General features: G+C 35.0%; 4 protein-coding genes and 1 pseudogene across 7 annotated transcripts; 2 read left to right on the top strand and 3 right to left on the bottom strand.

The window, feature by feature from the left end:
• Positions 1 to 71: 71 nt before the first annotated feature.
• AT5G35380 (kinase with adenine nucleotide alpha hydrolases-like domain-containing protein) lies at positions 72 to 3,043 on the top strand (the record flags this gene model as incomplete). The annotated part of the gene is made up of 9 exons (NM_122929.2): positions 72 to 240; positions 330 to 406; positions 493 to 611; positions 689 to 864; positions 948 to 1,005; positions 1,102 to 1,372; positions 1,450 to 1,551; positions 1,636 to 2,787; positions 2,865 to 3,043. 9 exons carry the CDS (start codon positions 72 to 74, stop codon positions 2,934 to 2,936), a joined length of 2,196 nt encoding a protein of 731 aa, NP_198388.1. The 3' UTR covers positions 2,937 to 3,043.
• A 172-nt stretch (positions 3,044 to 3,215) lies between these two features.
• AT5G35375 (uncharacterized protein) lies at positions 3,216 to 4,168 on the bottom strand. Its single transcript, NM_001085168.2, has 2 exons — positions 3,923 to 4,168; positions 3,216 to 3,506 (listed from the first exon to the last, which is right to left on the bottom strand). The coding sequence occupies exons 1-2, from the start codon at positions 4,106 to 4,108 to the stop codon at positions 3,459 to 3,461; spliced, it is 234 nt and encodes a 77-aa protein (NP_001078637.1). The 5' UTR covers positions 4,109 to 4,168; the 3' UTR covers positions 3,216 to 3,458.
• Positions 4,169 to 5,093: 925 nt separating this feature from the next.
• Positions 5,094 to 7,932, top strand: AT5G35370 (S-locus lectin protein kinase family protein). The gene has a single exon (NM_122928.3). It carries the CDS (start codon positions 5,183 to 5,185, stop codon positions 7,799 to 7,801), a length of 2,619 nt encoding a protein of 872 aa, NP_198387.2. The 5' UTR covers positions 5,094 to 5,182; the 3' UTR covers positions 7,802 to 7,932.
• On the bottom strand, positions 7,869 to 12,261 carry CAC2 (acetyl Co-enzyme a carboxylase biotin carboxylase subunit). Of its 3 annotated transcripts, none has more exons than NM_122927.4 (16): positions 12,018 to 12,261; positions 11,577 to 11,920; positions 11,358 to 11,499; positions 11,118 to 11,216; positions 10,970 to 11,026; positions 10,695 to 10,766; positions 10,242 to 10,331; positions 10,046 to 10,105; positions 9,555 to 9,740; positions 9,378 to 9,470; positions 9,218 to 9,299; positions 9,023 to 9,129; positions 8,732 to 8,807; positions 8,531 to 8,577; positions 8,380 to 8,442; positions 7,869 to 8,144 (listed from the first exon to the last, which is right to left on the bottom strand). In NM_122927.4, the coding sequence occupies exons 1-16, from the start codon at positions 12,063 to 12,065 to the stop codon at positions 8,097 to 8,099; spliced, it is 1,614 nt and encodes a 537-aa protein (NP_198386.1). In that variant the 5' UTR covers positions 12,066 to 12,261; the 3' UTR covers positions 7,869 to 8,096. The 3 variants fall into 3 exon arrangements, with proteins under 3 accessions (NP_198386.1, NP_001031968.1, NP_001190422.1); NM_001036891.2 differs by having other exon boundaries at positions 8,728 to 8,807; positions 12,018 to 12,207; NM_001203493.1 differs by having other exon boundaries at positions 8,035 to 8,303; positions 12,018 to 12,259.
• A 4,856-nt stretch (positions 12,262 to 17,117) lies between these two features.
• On the bottom strand, positions 17,118 to 17,984 carry AT5G35356 (annotated as a pseudogene; the record flags this gene model as incomplete). The annotated part of the gene is made up of 1 exon: positions 17,118 to 17,984.
• Between the last annotated feature and the right edge of the window lie 1,902 nt (positions 17,985 to 19,886).

The following is a 19,886-nucleotide window of genomic DNA, read 5'->3' as shown; positions in this document are numbered from 1 at the left end:
TTATATATAAACTCATTGAATATTTGTTTGTTGCAGAACGAAACCGAAACCGAGAGAAGAAAGTAGTGAAAATGGTGAGAACCTCCGAGAAAAGAGAAGAAAATATTACTCTTGCCATTGACAGAGACAAAGAGAGCCAAAACGCGTTGAAATGGGCGGTTAGCAATCTTCTTAGCCGAGGACAGACTCTTACTCTTCTTCATGTTAAACTCAAACAACCCTCCTCTCTTCCCTATTCTGGTATGACGACAAAGCCTATATTTTAACATTAGTTAACTTCTTTGTTTGAGGCTTAATATTCATATTAACATAAGGTTGATTCAATGCAGGATCAAACTTTAGTAAGCCAGGCGATGATCCGTCAGAATTGTTTCTTCCTTTTCGTTGCTACTGTGCTAGAAAAGATGTGCGTTTTCGGCTTTTCGCTTCACTTTTTTTATCTTGTCAAGCATTTCATTTCATTTGACTGACATTATCTTGTTACTGTGGCAGATCAACTGCCAAGATGTGGTTGTGGAGGACGTTAGTGCGGCTAAAGGAATAGTTGACTACGTGCAACAGAATGCAATCGAGACTTTAATACTCGGTTCTTCGAAGATGACTCTTTTAAGGTGATTAGGCAAACGCTTTTCTCCTTACTTAAGACTAAATCTGAGCATCCTTATATATATGTTTTATTTGATAGAAGGTTCAAAGCAGCGGATGTTTCAAGCACTGTCATGAAAAAGGCACCGAGTTTCTGTACAGTATATGTTATCTCTAAAGGGAAAATCTCGTTTCTGAGATCAGCTACAAGTTCACCTCCCCATTCCAATATGCCATCTATGCGACATCATTCACACGCTCAGACGAGCAATATGAATGGTATATATGACCAAGTTTTTTCAAGGACATCATATAAGCTAAAATAGCTTTTCCTAACTGATCAAATGTCTTTCATGTTGCAGTTGAAAGGAGGCAACAAACAATGCAAAGAACACATGATGAGATCAAGATAGAGATCAAGTATGTTTCTTACCTACATAAGTTGTTTTATTTTTTTCCATAAGTTACATTTTACTTATGGTAAACACACATGTTGAGTAGGTCTCCCTTTTCGAGAAGAGGATACGAAGGCGTTTACCAGCCCTCAATAACAGACTCTGATATATCATTTGTGAGTAGTGGAAGACCGAGTGTGGATCAGATGTTTCCTTCCTTGTATGACGATGTGGATGTTCCACGGCTCTCAGTCACCTCTGAGTATGGAGAAAATCGATTGAGTTTTGCTACAACATACTCAAAGCAGTCCATAGATCTTGGCTCACCATATGCACCAAACTCTTCAACCTCATTTGAAAGTGGGAGACAATCATTTTCACTACAGGGCCAAGTATTTTACTACTCTAAGACCAGATATGTGCACATGAGAAATGTTTTTTTCATTTGTTTAATTCTAAAATCTGACAGGATGAGCTTGAAACCGAGATGAGAAGGCTGAAGATGGAGCTAAAGCATACAATGGAAATGTATAACAGTGCCTGCAAGGAAGCAATCTCTGCAAAGAAAGCGGTATGTATGAGTTTTCAACAATCAAAAGCTAATTTTTCTGTCAGATTCTCACCAAACTTATAATCCAATACATTTCTTTCTCAGGCTAACGAGTTACTCAAGTGGAAAGCAGAGAAGGAACATAAATTAGAAGAAGTGAGACTTTCCAAGGAAGCAGCGATGGCAATGGCAGAGAGGGAGAAAGAAAAAAGCAGAGCAGCTATGGAAGCGGCAGTGGCAGCGCAGAAATTATCAGACCTTGAAGCTGAAAAGAGAAAGCACATTGAAACCGTAGATGAAAAGAAGAGGGCGGTGTCTTCTTTAAGGTACAGAAAATACACTATTGAGGAGATTGAAGAAGCCACAGAAGATTTCTCGCCTAGTCGCAAGGTCGGAGAAGGAGGCTATGGACCTGTTTACAAGGGAACACTAGACTATACTAAAGTGGCGATAAAAGTTCTAAGACCAGACGCGGCACAAGGAAGGTCTCAGTTCCAGCGAGAGGTTGAAGTACTAACCTGTATGAGACATCCAAACATGGTTCTCCTGCTTGGTGCATGTCCGGAATACGGATGTTTAGTCTATGAATACATGGCCAATGGTAGCTTAGACGACTGTCTCTTCAGACGAGGAAACTCTCCAATCCTTTCTTGGCAGCTAAGATTTCGTATAGCATCTGAAATCGCAACCGGTCTTCATTTCCTCCACCAGATGAAACCGGAGCCTTTGGTGCACCGTGACCTTAAACCGGGAAACATATTACTCGACCAGCATTTCGTCAGCAAGATTTCAGATGTGGGCTTGGCCAGACTCGTCCCTCCATCTGTTGCTGACACTGCAACCCAATATAGAATGACTTCAACCGCTGGAACATTCTTTTACATAGATCCTGAATATCAGCAGACCGGTATGTTGGGAACTAAGTCAGACATTTACTCATTCGGCATTATGCTTTTGCAAATACTTACAGCTAAGCCACCAATGGGTTTAACTCATCACGTCGAAAAAGCCATTGAAAAGGGAACTTTCGCTGAGATGTTAGACCCTGCTGTTCCTGACTGGCCATTCGAAGAAGCCTTGGCTGCAGCAAAACTTGCTCTACAATGTGCAAAATTAAGACGCAAAGACAGACCTGACTTAGGGAACATTGTTTTGCCTGAGCTTAAAAAACTCAGGGATCTAGCTGAAGAAAGCATTAAATTTGGTGTAAGACAGCCTTCACCGATCAGGAGCTCAGGGTCCGCGACTTCGATACAGGTATTAAATCCATTAAGCACCTTCTCTAGATTTTAAACATGTTTCGGTTAGTTAAACTATATATTTTCCTTATGTAGGAGATTATAAGTGATCCTCAGCTACAATATGGATCTGATAGCTCAAGTTTGCACAACAGTTCTACATCTTGAAAAGGAAAATCCAAGTCAGAAACTATCAAAGAGAGAACAACATACGTTAAGAGGAGCAAGGCAAACTAATTTTGGTCAAGATCAAGACTTGTTGTTGTCAATAGCGGTTGTATACCAAATATTTTTAAACAGAGTTTTAAATCTGTTTATATGTAATATTGGGTTTTACAGTGTGCTAACACTAAACCCTTGTAGTTAACCAAAAAAAAAAAGAAGAAATACTAAACCCTTGTATACCACAGAATCTATACGGATTTATAAGAGTATATACCATTTTGATTTTTTTTTTCACAAAGGTTTAGTTTTATTAATATCACAACCCATGACTACAAAACTGAAACTGGAAAACATATAAGGCCCAACACGAGCCCAACCATTTGCATCGCTTAAGAAGAAGATTGGATCGAACTATAAGATCTCAAGACAAGTGTCAACATTGATAACGCGTGTAACATGAGGAGACAAAAGATTTCAGTCATCGTCTTTCGCCGTTGAAGCCATCGATTCTACCGGAGATTGAAACTAACATCGAATGAATCGAGTATAGATTCTTCTGTAATTCACCGATAACTGCAAAACAGAAGTAAAGATCTAATATGGAACCATTAATCTCAATCACTTGCTTTAATCATCAATATTATTTTTTTTTTAGATTCATCGCAAAGCAACGGAAATGAGATAAGATCTCAAACTAATCTACTTCTGTTAACTAAACCAATCAATGCTTTAATAAAAAGAAATAGCTAAAAGCAGTAGTAATAAGTTGAGGAAATTGCTTTGGATCTTCAACTAAATTGCAAATTGCCTAATTATTTTCCATAAACCGTAAACCTAAAGGATATGTATGACCCTTTTGAGTGGAGAATCGCCACAAACGCCACCACTAATATACAGATCCGATGAGGTTTAACCGCAACTTCTATTAAAAAAAACTAATTTATAAGAAAAATGAAAAGAAGCAAAGGAGCGCTGACGGCAAAGCCGACCATTATCGATATGAAAGCGACAAGAGCTGGCCAACACCGGAAATAGCTGGTAGTTGCCAGATGATAATCCCTATCGAGAGACAAAGCCAGAAAGAATTTCGGACGACCATAAGAGTCTTCAGTTTTCTTTCTCTGAAAAATTTGAGAGAGAAAAGAGAGAGAAAACCTATATCCTTTTTTTACCATTTTGATTTTCTGAAGGTAAAATCGAAAACTTCTTAAGGAAGTAAAACAGATAAGGTAGAAGAAATGAACACTAGAAAGGTTCATGGTCTAGTGGCAAAGTCTACATAATGTTCTCACTTTAATAGTGAGATAAAAATGGAAATTTTATTGTTTCTTCTGTTTCAGTTTATAATAATAATATGTGATGTTTTCGGATAATTATTTTGTTTCAGATTAAATGATGTTTTCAGTTTTCTATACAAAGTTCATTAGATTTTATATGTTTTTTTTACTATTTATATTTTGGAGTTTATTTTATAGTTGGTTGAATTGTGTTAGGTAAATAATAAATGATGCTTTTATCTATATACAAGAAAAAATAAATGATCTCTTAATATATATGCAAAAAACTTATAAATAAAATTTTTTGAAGTAGAAAGAGTACAATTTATACAAATAAATTGTTTAAAAATAAATATCGTTTTATATTTTCAATATAACCTCATCTCTATAAAAAAAAACTAAAAGTCATCATGATTTTAAGGAATATAATTTAAATTTGAATTTGTGTTTTTATTTTTAAATTCATGTGAAAAACGTTAAAATAATATTTATTGTGAATCGAACAGAGTTGAAATCTACATTTAAAATATAAACCAATTATTATGTAACCAAATTTAAGTTCTGAAACGAAATTTAATGTGAAGAAAAAATGAATAATTTGTTTTTCCTTGCAAAAAAAATTAACTAAGAAACTAAAAAAATAAATTATTAGTGCAACATCAAACTCGTATAAGTTCCGGTGAGCAATAAATAAAACCTAATAGTCATCGTAAGAAAGAAAACTGGCCTACTTCATAAATGCTCGCCGCAATTTATTACTAAATCTTCCCTTGTGTAATTTTCAAAGCATTCAAACGTTGCCTTCCTAAAATAAACAATTATAAGGTGATGATAATGGTCACCACCACACCAATAATACGTTTCTGGTCAAACTTAACAACACAACACAAAAAAAAACAAGAACTCATTCAGATTCTTCTCTGATGATCCACTTCTTGTAATAATAACAAAAACAAACAGAGTGGTTTCTCTATGAAATCAACGTTTCTGTTGTTGTTGTTGTTACTTAGTCTCAATCTTCTCTTTGTCTTTGTTTCATGTGCTTCTTCCATAGAGTTTGTTTACCCTAATTTCACAGCTTCTAACCTCAGATTCGTCGATAGCTCCAAAGGAGCTTTCCTCTTGTCTCGTAATTCCATCTTCAAAGCCGGTTTATTCAGTCCCGGCGGCGATGATTCCTCTACCGGTTTCTACTTCTCCGTCGTCCATGTCGATTCCGGTTCAACAATCTGGTCATCAAATCGAGATTCCCCTGTTTCAAGCTCTGGTACAATGAATCTTACTCCTCAAGGAATCTCTGTTATTGAAGATGGTAAAAGTCAAATACCAGTTTGGTCAACGCCGGTTTTAGCTTCTCCGGTTAAGTCCCTTCGGTTAACCGACGCCGGTAATCTCCTTCTTCTTGATCACTTGAACGTTTCTCTATGGGAAAGCTTTGATTTTCCTACTGACTCGATCGTTCTTGGACAAAGACTTAAGCTTGGGATGTTCTTGTCCGGATCCGTCTCGCGGTCTGATTTCTCTACCGGAGATTATAAGTTCTTGGTCGGTGAATCCGACGGTTTGATGCAGTGGAGAGGACAGAATTATTGGAAGCTAAGGATGCATATACGAGCTAATGTTGATTCTAACTTCCCTGTTGAGTATCTAACGGTCACTACTTCAGGATTAGCTCTTATGGCACGGAACGGGACGGTGGTTGTAGTCCGCGTGGCTTTACCACCGTCCTCTGATTTCCGAGTGGCGAAGATGGATTCATCAGGTAAGTTCATCGTTAGTAGATTCTCCGGGAAGAATCTTGTGACGGAATTCTCTGGTCCTATGGATTCTTGTCAGATTCCGTTTGTCTGCGGTAAGCTCGGGCTTTGTAATCTTGATAACGCTTCGGAAAATCAGAGCTGTTCATGTCCAGATGAGATGCGAATGGATGCTGGTAAGGGTGTGTGTGTTCCGGTTAGCCAATCATTGAGTTTACCTGTTTCTTGTGAAGCAAGAAACATTTCGTATCTCGAACTAGGTCTTGGTGTGTCTTACTTCTCTACTCATTTCACCGATCCTGTGGAACACGGTCTCCCGTTATTGGCTTGTCATGATATTTGCAGTAAGAATTGCTCTTGCCTCGGTGTTTTCTATGAGAACACGTCTCGGTCTTGTTATCTCGTAAAGGACTCGTTTGGTTCTTTGTCTTTAGTAAAGAACTCACCAGAGAATCATGATCTTATTGGATACGTTAAGTTGTCTATCAGAAAAACAAACGCTCAGCCTCCGGGAAACAATAACAGAGGAGGATCTAGCTTCCCTGTGATCGCACTTGTGCTCTTACCTTGCTCTGGTTTCTTCCTTTTGATTGCATTAGGGCTTCTCTGGTGGCGTAGATGTGCAGTGATGAGATACAGTAGCATCCGTGAGAAGCAAGTAACTAGACCCGGGTCGTTCGAATCAGGAGATCTAGGATCTTTCCATATCCCGGGGTTACCTCAGAAATTCGAATTCGAGGAGCTGGAACAAGCAACTGAGAATTTCAAGATGCAGATAGGATCAGGCGGATTTGGATCAGTCTACAAAGGAACTCTCCCAGATGAAACACTCATTGCTGTCAAGAAAATCACAAACCATGGACTTCACGGTAGACAAGAGTTTTGTACGGAAATCGCGATAATTGGAAATATCAGACACACGAATCTAGTGAAACTGCGAGGCTTTTGCGCTCGCGGGAGGCAGTTACTCTTAGTCTACGAGTACATGAACCATGGCTCGTTAGAAAAGACTCTGTTTAGTGGGAATGGTCCGGTGCTTGAGTGGCAAGAAAGGTTTGATATAGCGCTCGGGACTGCTCGCGGGCTCGCGTATCTCCACAGTGGTTGCGACCAGAAGATCATACACTGCGATGTGAAGCCAGAGAACATCTTACTGCACGATCATTTCCAACCTAAGATATCTGATTTCGGGTTATCAAAGCTTCTTAATCAAGAAGAATCAAGTCTGTTCACTACGATGAGAGGTACTCGAGGCTATTTAGCTCCAGAGTGGATAACAAACGCAGCGATCTCCGAGAAAGCTGATGTGTACAGCTATGGAATGGTTTTGTTAGAACTAGTGAGTGGTAGGAAAAACTGTTCTTTTCGATCTCGGAGCAACAGTGTGACGGAGGATAATAATCAGAACCACTCGTCGACTACGACCACTAGTACTGGTTTGGTGTATTTCCCATTGTACGCTTTGGATATGCATGAACAAGGGAGGTATATGGAGCTCGCTGATCCGAGGCTAGAGGGTCGGGTAACGAGCCAAGAGGCTGAGAAGTTGGTTCGGATAGCTTTGTGTTGCGTCCACGAGGAGCCAGCATTGAGGCCAACAATGGCAGCGGTAGTGGGTATGTTCGAAGGAAGTATACCGTTGGGGAACCCGAGGATGGAGTCGTTGAACTTCTTGAGGTTTTATGGGCTGAGGTTTGCGGAGTCTTCCATGGTTGAAGGACAAAATGGGGAGAGTGAAACTATGGTCTTCCACCGGCGAGAGAGCTCTAATAGTGGCGGCTCTAGGCAGTCTGCGTCTTACATAGCGTCTCAGGAAGTGTCCGGCCCGCGATGAGATCACCTAAATGTGAATTATTTTTGTCTTTTGTTTTATTTGGTTTTGGTTACTTTGTTAATAGTGATAGGCCTTGTTCATATAATCTCTACTATATATGAAAATTATTGAAAAATCTTGACATAGAGACTACAAACAAAAGTGTTTCCTCTTGTTTATGATACAAGAAGAACATTGATAAAACCACAGACTCTAGTAAAACAGTCTTATCGTTACCGAAGTTTGTACCAATGAACACACAAAAGGAGACGAAGATTGCAATAATTGGGTGGTCTTTCAGAGCTGATGTATCATTCTAAACCGTTGCGTTTGTCAGATCTTTCACTGCCACAATTTCTTGAGGCTGCATATACAATATAACCATGTTAGAACCCACCATTTGGTTTAACCAACCTTACTATTACAAACACAATTTAATCTGTCTTCCTCTATATATAGTTTCATTCTTCTCATGCAATTCTCCTATCTCTATGTTCAGCTTTACCAAAGGCTTCATATCCCACTAACTTAGAAGCATTGAAAATGAATACATCCAATGGCCTGTGTCTTTAGCCGACCACAGAGACATTCGAATTTACCTCAGCTAGCTCCTCTTCATGCTTGACGATGAAAGCTGTATCAACTTTTCCATTTTTGAAATCCTGTGACCAACACAACAATTGGATTACAAAAAAACCAACATTTTCATTACAAAATTCGCTAAACTATAGCTTTACTTATTTCACACACCTCAACATCAAGGATAAGTTTGTGGTAATTGATAGTCGTTGGAACCCCTGATGAAACCAAGAAAACGAAATTTGATTTAACATTCCACCAGATGTCCAATGTAACGAAATGTCACATCTTACACAGAATAAAAGAAAAACAAAACAGACAATGAAGAAGCATAAACAATATGGAATTAACAAAAAGTAGTACTCGACATACCTGTAATGATAGTGTCATTAAGCGCCCGCTTCATCCGTTCAATTGCTTTTTCCCTCGTTGGAGCCCACACAATAAGCTACAAGAGATTTAGTGTGTCAACACATCAGCTATAAGTTCCAGTAAGCTGCTGCTATAGAAGCAAATGAACAACACCAGGAAGACTTTTCCAATATTTGTTTAAGATTCCAAAACACCCGAGTGATTATTTTACCATGAAGCCACAAAATTTGTTCCTAAATAACCAAACAGATACTAAATGGCTATCCAGAGAAAGTAAAAGACAGATATTACCTTCCCAAGAAGAGAATCATAGCTTGGAGGCACAACATAGTCGGAATAGACATGGCTGTCCATTCTAACGAAAGGACCTCCAGATGGCAGGTATGATGTTATTCTGCCTGTTGTTGTAAGAGTGACGTTATTTTAAAGAAAGCCAATCTGCTAAAATTCGAAGACGTTAACATATAAAAGTCTACTGAAATATACCAGGTCCAGGTCTGAATCCTTTAAATGGATCTTCTGCATTGATACGACATTCAATTGAGTGCCCTCTGAGCACAATATCTTCCTGTAAACAAACAAAATTAAATTTTGAAATAACTTTTTTGGTATCCACTCAAAACATCATATACAACACTATTCAAACCTGTTTGTAACGAAGTTTCTCTCCCATTGCAACACGAATCTGCTCCTCTATCAAATCAACAGAGTAAATCATCTCTGTCACAGGATGCTCCACCTGAGTTTAGATTCAAGAAATGGTTCGCATTCAGTATACTTCAGATGCTTATAAATATACTTAGCAGTCATAATAAAATTCAACCTGGATCCTAGTGTTCATTTCCATGAAGTAGAAGGAACCTCTCTCATCTAAAAGAAACTCCACAGTACCAACACCAATGTACCCAATGGATGCTGCTGCTGCGACTGCTGCATCACCCATGGCTTTTCGCAATTCAGCGGTCAATGCTGGAGAAGGTGCTTCTTCCAGAAGCTTTTGGTTACGCCTCTGTTGTCAGGGGAAGATATAATTAAATGATCCAGATGGTTTTAGATGTCATACAAGAATTGAAAGAAAGCAGCAAGAGGTATACTCAAATTCTGAGAACTAGTATCGAAGTTCGAGTTATCTTAGCAATTAGTACAGGAAAAAATCAGTTTAGCAGATCATGCAGCTGGGATATGACATGCAAGTGCAGTAATTAGGCTGAAGTAAATTTATTCCTGTTTTCATATATTCAGTTACATTTATTCTTGGAGCACTATGCAACAATTGATGGTAATGAAATTATAAAAAACCTAAGAGGAAGATACCTGGATGCTGCAGTCACGCTCACCAAAGTGAACAACATTTCCAAATTTATCTGCCAGCACCTGAAATACAAGAGGTACAGAGAGAAAATATGGCTTTGGGATCAATAATGTGTATCACTAGACCATCAACTCACAAGAATCATCTTTTGCTAAAACCTCAACTGTTTTGAACAACTTCTCCTGATAAAATGCATACCTGGAACTCAATATGTCTAGGGTTTTGTACGAACTTCTCCAGATAACATCCATCATTCCCAAAAGCAGCAGCAGCCTCGCTCTTAGCTTGCTGTCGATAAAAAAATTAAGCCAAGTTCAATAAAGGGAAGTCGAATCTTTTGTGGAATTTTCATTTAAGAAAACTGTGACTATAAAGGCAAGCGGAAAGCATACAATCTGGTTGTTTAATTGATATCAATGGTCAGTATTACTAGATTTAAGCTACTACACTTCCAGCTTTCACAACTATACAGTTGTCTAAATTTCGAAATGTGGCAAACATCATGAGATTACACCTTTACATTGTCTGAGTTAGAAAGAAATAAAGAATCTGTGACAATACTGCAATTATGCTTATGGAGAACTTGATCCCTGGACTCATTAAAAATTCTATCAGAGGAATTGTTGGTTCAGATTTACATGATTGTCATACCTGCAACAGTTTTACAAACTCTCCCGGTTCCTTAGCAAGACGCATTCCACGTCCACCACCACCAGCTGTTGCCTTGAAACCAGAAAAGTGAGAACAGTCAGTTTTTGTAACTATAAGCATATCAATAAGTACAGGGAGACAAGCTGAGCATAAAATAAACATACTTAAATTTGTGTCTTTTCAAGCAGACCAATTTTGAGAATCCAGTTTATCGGTTACATAAAAGAAAGTATGAAATACAAATTTAACTCCAAATCCAATCAAGTTAATATTACCTTGATCATTACAGGGAAACCAATCTCATTGGCGACCCTGACAGCTTCTTCTGTACTCTGCAATAAGACAAAATAAAACATTCAAATCCCAAGACTTCTCTTGACATGCAAAAACTTGAAATACTAAACTGATAATCTAAAAAAATACCTGCAATAGCCCATCACTCCCTGGTACAGTGGGAACCCCTGCATTTTTCATTGTCTCTCTTGCAGTCGCTTTGTCTCCCATAACACGGATGCTATCAGGCTACAGATAGAAAAGACGAAATACCGATAAATCAGATACTGAAATCTTCCTTCTCTCCAACAAAAGAAAGCTAGGGCTGAACTGAGACTAATGAAGTTCTGCAAAGTCTATAAAGTCTTTGAAGAGATATAAGACACTTACATTAGGTCCAATAAAATTGATCCCATGGTCTCTACACATTTCAACAAAGAGAGCGTTCTCCGAAAGAAAACCATATCCAGGATGAAGCATTGTACATCCACGGCTAATAGCCGCAGACAGAACATTCGGAATCACCAAATACCTACACACAAAAGGACAAGAATTCAACACTAGTTCATTCTCTACACAACAAGATCAATCATTTTGTTCCACACTTACGACTGGTTACTAGGAGCTTCACCAATACAAACAGCTTCATCAGCTAATTTAACATGAAGAGCATCTTTATCTATAGTAGAATACACAGCAACACAAGGAATCCCCATTTCATGAGCAGTTCTGATAACACGAACTGCAATTTCACCTCGATTCGCTACGAGAATCTTATCACCACCACTGCATGTAACACCAAGACCACCACTAGTAGCTCTCTTGAGTTTCTTCTGGCTAACCTTTAGAGTTTGAGTTCTTTGTCTAGGGAAGTTAACTTTGCTTGGCATCATTAAGTTACATAGTGAACTTCTGATAACTCCTCCTCCTCCTGACTTCCCTAAGGCTAAAGACTTCATATAACAGATTTAACAGATTCAGAGACATGAAACAGAGAAACAGAGAAACAGAGATTGACGAATTTCAAATTAATAGCGTTTTGGTGCTTACGGGTGGAGAAGTAATGGATTTGGAATTGGTAATCATAGAAGCGTCCATTTCCAAATGCAGGAGGCAAATCCTGGTTTAGCAATGGAAAGGAAGTGAGGGAAACCTCGTGATTATCGAAACAGATCTAATTGTTGAGAGAGAGAGAGAGAATGAAATGTTGAGAGTGAAACTCTGAGATATTGAATCCTCCGCCCGACTGGTTTGATTTGGTGGATTTTGTGCCAACTCTAAACGCAAACACGGAACGCAAACTCGGAACGCAAACGTGGAACGCAGACTCTTTTAAAGATAAATTATATGGGTCATGGGCCAGACTGGTTTCAATGTTTCTTATGGGTCTTTTTTTTTTTTTTTTTGTCGGCCAACATTATATTGATAAAGCCCATTAAGCTTACAAGGATGAAAAAGGTCTTATGGGTCCAGTTTACACTTAATTACATATGTAACAAATTTAATTATATACATCAAGAAAACCAAGTTGCAAAGATACTCATTTTTTAATTTTGATTATCATCTTTCAACTTATTGCTTTGCTTTTATGTTGTTATATGGGTTGAAACATCAATGGAAGAGTCTAGTTCTAAATTTATTTTCAGAGGCTATGATCATATCTTATATTGTTTTATTTTATTTCTGGGTTTGTGCAAAAAACCTTCAAATTCGACCATTTTTGCAACTTTATCTTTCACATCAAAAATGAAAAATAATCTTATGAAGTTCAGAATAATACACATACTATGTCAGTACCCGTGCTACGCACGGTATTCTTGGTTTAATCAATCATCAAATCTCAATTATGTATATATTACAAATCTACTATATTTTCTTTGTTTGTAAATATGTAGTTGTATATCATATATTATTGGTATTAACTAAATATATTTAGTCTCCTCAGCTTGTATTTTGTTTAGTATATGTAGTCTCCTCAGGAGGCAATCCTCGTGAGTATCGAAATAGATCTAATCGCAGAAGAAACGCTGTATTTGTTCTTCACAGAGAGAGAGAGAGATATTGAAATGTTGAGAGTGAAACTGTGAGATATATTGAATCCTCCGCCTGAATGGTTTTAATTTGGTGGATTTTGTGCCAACTCTAAACGTCGAACGCAAACGCTGAACGCTGAACGCTGAACGCAAACGCTTTTAAAGTTTTGTTTGTTTGTTTATTTAAATAATAATGTGTCATAAGAAGATATATTATATAAGGTTTCAATGTTTTTTATTGGTCCAGTGCACACTTAATTACATATGCACCAAATTTAATCATATACATCAAGAAAACCAAGTTCCAAAGATAATCATCTTCGAACCTATCTCAAATTTTAAATATTTTTGTTTTGCTTTTCTGTTGTTATATGGGTTGAAACATCATTGGAAGAGTCTAATTTTAAATTTATTTTTAGAGGCTATGATCTATATATCCTATATTGTTGTATTTTATTTTTGGGTTTTGTGCAAAAACAACTTTCAAATTCGTCTATTTTTGCAATTTTATCTTTCACATAAAAAAATGCAAAATACTTATGAATTTCAAAATAATACGCAAATTAACTTTTTTGCTATTGTCAAAAATTCAATTTTTTGATAAATAATACTTATTTCTTCAATAGATTGCTATATTGGAAGAGTCTAATTCAAAAACAAATGTATGTGATCATGAAAATATTTACAATATATGTAAATTTGCAAAAAAATGGCTATATTTCGCATTATTTTTAAAATTTATAGGATTATTTGCATTTTTTTAACGTGAAGGGTAAAGCTGCAACAATATACAATTTCAGTTTTTTTTGCACAAAACCCTTTATTTATATTGTGTTACTAGATTATACTTATTTCTTCTTTGATTTTCATATTTATTTTAGTTCAAATTCACCTTTGTAAACTGGAAGTCTTGATACATGTAACAAAATATCAATTTTGACCATCATGCAAGGAAATGAAGTTGAAAAGATCTATCTCTATTATCTATTTTGGATATTTGACTATTTTCGATAATATTCGTGTGTCATTTTATTTATGTAATATTTAACAAAATAATTGTTGTGATATATTTATCAAATAATATTTTCTTACCTCTTCCATATCTCAAATAAATTTATGTACTTTATTTTTAACATTGAATTTAGTTTTTGTGATCTAATAGATAAGTATATAAAAATCGTTATACTATGTATTTTATTTAAGGTTTCAAAATTAAGTGCTTTTGTTCGTAGCATCTTCTATTATTGACTAGAAATGATTTTAGTTATAATAGTCTATATGAAGTAGATCAGTTATAATTTAAGGGACAAAATCATAGAAAAATAATTTGAATTCACAGGCTAAGTTGAGACAAAATCAAATTCGATCGCCTAACTTTTGAGTTTTGCTGCTAAGAAGGTGTTATTGGTTGATGAATTTTTAATTTAAAATTTTTTCAGATTCCACATTTATTCGTTAATGGATTATTATATTCTTAGTATATTCTAGTGTTATTGCTTTGATGACTTTTAAACTCCATCCACAATTTCTTGTTATTCAAAAAGTTTAGTTATCACTGATTTTACAATTCTATTAAATTCTCATGTTATTGGGACATGAATTCTCTTCGACACAACTTTCAAAATCTCTTAAAAATAAAACTCAAAAAACCCAAAAAAATCAATCTTTCATCTGTTAACATAAATAACAGTAGAAATTCTAAGTTCATAAATTTTACATTAACGATAGTGATAATTGATAATAATACAAAAAATATGCCAAGGATTTATATCATATGAAATATATAATTTAGTTTAGGTTAATAAACAAAAAAGAGTAAAATAAAACAAGTAAATGAAATGATAAGAGGGAAAAAATATTGTCTTGTAAAACTTCGTTTAGGAAAAGTAAACAAAAATCCATGAAAATCATTGCTAGAGTTTAGACAACTCATTGAGAAGAATCCATAAGATTTTTTAAAACTTTTAAAATCTCTAAACTTTTGAAATCTTTAAATTCCTCAAAAATCAACTAACCAATTCCTCAAAAATCAACTTACTAATCAAATTCGTTTAGTCAGTAGCAATCTCCTTAAAAATATTATGTGTTGATAACCTTTTTCTCAATAGTGTTTCATAGCATGAAGTAAACAATGACATTCAATTTCGAAGGCATTTTTTTAACCATGTAGTCGTTTGCTTGTCATGCTCCTTTGTATGTGCCTCTCTCATCATATATGATCCATCCGAGTTGGGCCTCTGTTTCAGCATTTGTATAAGTATCATGATTAGTCTAATCCAATGTTGGGAGTAGAATCGTTGAGGTGTAAGTGTCACATTTCATTAATAAAAACTTTCAAGGGGTAACCGCTTACACTTTAAACCTTTAAAATTTTGCACTCTTACAATAAACCATCAAGGTGACAATTTTGTTATTTTAAACCTTCAAAACGACTTTTGCGTTAGCGGATCCACATAAACTAATAGAAAAATTGATTCCATCAAGAAACATATTTTTCGAAATAAATAATGACATAGTTTAATAATTAATTTTATTTTAGTAAAAAATGATTTTGTTGTTTATTATTAATAATATATTTTAAAATTACAGAAAATAAAGGAAAATAAAAAATTGAATCATTGCCATGAGTGACTTCTTCTTATTTTCTTGTTCCTATTTTATCTTATTCGTGTATTCAATCCTTAAAACATTTCACGCCAAAAACCTTATTTTATGATATAGGGCATGAAATGTAAGCAAGCTTTCATTTTCCTAGAACAAAATTGTTTTTCTTATCTAATCTTAAAATATATTATTGATGATACATAGAAACTTAAATTTAACTATTTTTTACTAAAATAAAAATAATTATTAAAGCTACGTTAGAATTTGTAACAAAAACGGATATATCTTTTAACAAATTCAATTTATCTGTTAGATTTTTGTGGGGCTATGAATACAATCTTTGAAGATTGAAAGTAAAACAATTGTCGAAGATTTAAAGTAACAAAATTGTCACTTTGATGAGTTCAAACCTTGAAGATCTAAAGTTAAGTGGTTGGCATCATAAAGATTTTCTATGAATTTGTTACTAAAACAAAAGAAGTTATTCGAACAATGTTCTTTTGACATCCTTAACAATGGGCTCCATTACAATTTGTATGTATTTCTTTTTTTGGACGAAAACGATTTGTATGTAAATGAAAATGTTCTTTTGATATCCTTAACATTGTTATTTTTATATTGAGTTTGTTCCATAAAGACATAGTCTAAAAAGTTTGATGTCCAAATTAATCAGTCAACACATTTTTTATAAACATGTCTCATATATTTAAGAAATCAGATTTTATTGTAGCATTTTTATAAGTCTTTTACACACTGAAAATTTAAATGATATTTTTCGTAATTATCTTTTTCCTAACCGAACTTAGTAAAAGTGTTTCGACTAAAATTAGAGCTAATCTAGTAATTTTTTTACACAAATATTATCATAAATTATCCAACCTGACACAAATCCACACATTTTTTTTATTTTTAATATGCTTTTATAACCCACATCACATAGATCTTTAGCTGAAATTTTGTCATTTAACTTGCCATTTTTTCTTTGGAATAAAGCAAATATCGTCATATTTAGTTTTTGAAGGAAGTTTTGTCGAAGAATATTGATAACTGTTAACCAAATCTAGTAGATATTTTTAAATTCACTTGCCAAGAACGTCAGAAAAACAACGTGGTCATTCCATCAAGTGGTTTCCATTAGAGAAATAAATTTTATTAACTTAAATTTAACAATGCATTAGTTGCTAAGAAGAAAAAATAAAAAAATGTTCTATAAATACTTTCTTCTATGGTATATAAACAGATAAATACTAGAGACAAATTTATATCCACGGATTTGTTGGCGGTCCGCGGGCTACGAATATTTAACAAAAATAAATATAAAATATGAATAAATAAACATTTTTATATAATTTTAAAAATAAAAATGTAAAATATGTGATTGTGTAATGAAATTTAATGTATAAAATTATAAGATTTATAAAAATAATAATAATAAATATTTTTTAAATTAAAAATTGTTAATTAACGCATTAAATGGAAATTACAAATGGATTTACAAAAATTTAAAATATCCAACCAGTCTCACATCTTTAGGTGTGAGTACAATAGGTCCAAATACATTTCTTTTATTGAGTGAATCAGGTTCAGCTTATATTACATCTTTCCATTTTATCTAGTCATGTCTCTTTTGACATTAATATACATACTTTGGTTCTCGATCCTCATTTTCCTCATCAATTTCCTTTGACAAAAGGTATGAGAAAACATCATCAACATCATCCATTTTATTTTGATCCTAGATCTTTCCATTATGGATAAAGTTGATAAAAATCTCATAATTTCCTTCAGTCTCATGGTGCTCATCATTGTCATTAGACTCTTGATTTGCTTCTTCCAAAATGCTTTCTACTATTCTAGGAATATCATGCTTTCCAACTTCCTTTCATTTTCTAGGATTTTATCCTTAGAACCAAATGGTGTACCACGTTTCAAGCGTGTTATGGACTCAATTGTAGTATCTATATTCCACATTCTTGTGGTATTTCAATTCGAGCAGAAACATTTGCAGCTGGTATATATGATGTTGCTACCTTTTGGTATCTGCAAAAAGCATCAGGAAGTTGATCTGAAATACTTTGCAAATGCATAATTCGTTGAACTTCTATTTCTGATTGTTTTATAAGAGGATCAAGGTGTAACAAGGATGATACACACTATTAGATTTCTTTTCCTACTTGCTTATTTTCTTTTCTAGGAAAAGAAAATATGTTCTCATCAAAATGACAAGCGGTAAACAGTACCGTAAAGACATCACCGGTCTGCAGTTCAAGGTATCTTGTAATTGATAGAGAATCACAACCAATATATATCTCCAACCTTCTTTGTGGTCTCATCTTTGTACGTTGTAGTGGTGCTATACGCACATACACTACACACCCAATATTTTTAAATAGGATATATATATATTTGGTTCTCAACCAAATGCTAACTAGCATTTCATCATATAATCTACATGCCACCAACAATGTGGTATTCCTTTTTTATCCTTAATGAACTGATTTAGATAAATAAAAAAGAATTTCGAAATAGAAATTAAAAGAAAATTAAAAGAAAAAAAAAGAAACCAGTGTTAAAAAAAAAGCTTCGCCATCGTTCTTCTTCCTCTTCTGCTTTTTCCTTCCTCCATCACCATCGATTCCAAACATCCACCATCAACCCGCCGACCTGGATATCCATCGCAACAGGCGGTCGAATTAGGTCAGTTTCTTCTCCTCTATCCTCTGTCGTTGCTGCATTGTGATGTTAGTTTAGGTTTTTGAAATTATATAAGATTCTCATATTTCATATGAATGTTTGATGTTCGGGTTGTAAAGTTAAGATAAATCGATTTTAGGTTGCCGAATAGGTATTTTCAGTGATCCTTAATCTAATGTATAGGTTGAATTCGAGTTGAATTCCATGATTTCATATGAAAGTTTGGGATTTGGGTTTGCAAAGTTTAGATTAACCGACTGTTATGCTAAATAGGTATGTATTTTCATTGGTAATCAATTGAATGGAAGGTTGAATCGATTTAGAATCGAGGTGGAGGACAGATAGGTTTCATGTATACGTATGATAAGATTACAAGTGGTATAATTGGTACAATCACTACAAGAAATATGGGCATTGATAGCACAAAAGCATAGCAAAATTATTGTAAATGCTTTAACAGTATTTTATCTGGAAATGAGACTATATAATAGTAGTTTTAAAACGTTAAACCGAAATATATCTTTGCGGGAAGCTAAAAAGACAGTTTTCCGTTAACACTTAGACCAAAAATTAATTAAGCGCCATAACAAAATAATATTTCCCAACACTTAGACAAAAAAGTGATATTTGCAGAAACTCAAAAGTTGGAAGGAATTTGTATTTTTCCCCCATCAGTCGTTCTTCGAGCTCTCGCCGACGAGTACCTGATTTCATATATTCATCGGCTTTGTCGACTTCATTTCCATCCTCGTCGCATCGGCATCTCACAATCTTCAGCTCTGTCACAATATATGTATGAATCTATAGCCGTTGTTATCCTTTAATTCAATTAATTTTCTTCTCAATTAGGGTTCTCCCAATTTTCAATTTCATTTCCTTTGATATTAGGGTTCTTTCGAGTTAGTGTACGAATTAGGGATCTTTACTAATTTCAGTTCTATGTATTTCAGATCTTGCTAAGAACTTATATAATTCAACGCTTTCTTTCAAAGGTTTGTCCAAGTCGATAGATTTCTTATGCCTTTGATTTCTTACACAAAAACTTTATTGCGAATGTGATTGTTTTTTGTATCATACATCTTGTGTGTTGCTGTCTGACTTGTTTTCTTTCTTATACATGTTTTGTGTTGCTGTCTGATTCATGCTTGTTTTGGGATACTGTCTCAACGGTTCAAAATAAGGATAACAGATAAAATTAGGCCTCGACATAAAAACCGTACTCGCATACCCGAACCGGAACCGAACAAAAAAAAACGATTCAGGGCGGGTACGAGTATAAGGATTTTACACTGATGGGTCCTATGTAAGTGTACCCGTGGGTATCGGTTCGGGTTCGGGTATTACCTGATATCCGAAAGGGTAAACCGAACACCCGAACCAAACACATTAACTCATTAACCACCCTTAACCAGTTAACCCTTATGTCGATTTAGGTTTTTTACTTTTGTTGATTTAGCTTCTTCCCTAACCCCTACTTCTCATTTCCCGTTTCTAGATCTTTATTCTCTACTCTTTCCTTTATCAATCATAATTTTGATTTGTGAATCAATCCTGGAAACCCTAGTGGAGCTCTCGACACCGTCTCTCC

Source organism: Arabidopsis thaliana, chromosome 5 (assembly GCF_000001735.4).
Source record: "Arabidopsis thaliana chromosome 5, partial sequence".
Lineage (NCBI taxonomy): Eukaryota > Viridiplantae > Streptophyta > Magnoliopsida > Brassicales > Brassicaceae > Arabidopsis > Arabidopsis thaliana.
Note: the sequence above shows the minus strand (reverse complement) of the source record. Positions and strands in the feature narration are given on the sequence as shown.

Excerpts from the sequence above, each read along its gene's own strand:
- AT5G35375 (NM_001085168.2), bottom strand. The coding sequence starts at position 4,108 with ATGGTAAAAAAAGGATATAGGTTTTCTCTCTCTTTTCTCTCTCAAATT. Across the intron at positions 3,507-3,922 it reads TCGCTTTCATATCGATAATG|TTATCGGTGAATTACAGAAG; the intron begins GTCGGCTTTGCC and ends TCTGTTTTGCAG.
- AT5G35370 (NM_122928.3), top strand. The coding sequence starts at position 5,183 with ATGAAATCAACGTTTCTGTTGTTGTTGTTGTTACTTAGTCTCAATCTT.
- CAC2 (NM_001203493.1), bottom strand. The coding sequence starts at position 12,065 with ATGGACGCTTCTATGATTACCAATTCCAAATCCATTACTTCTCCACCC. Across the intron at positions 9,300-9,377 it reads AGAAACTTCGTTACAAACAG|GAAGATATTGTGCTCAGAGG; the intron begins GTTTGAATAGTG and ends GTTTGTTTACAG. Across the intron at positions 8,443-8,530 it reads AACTTATCCTTGATGTTGAG|GATTTCAAAAATGGAAAAGT; the intron begins GTGTGTGAAATA and ends TGTTGGTCACAG.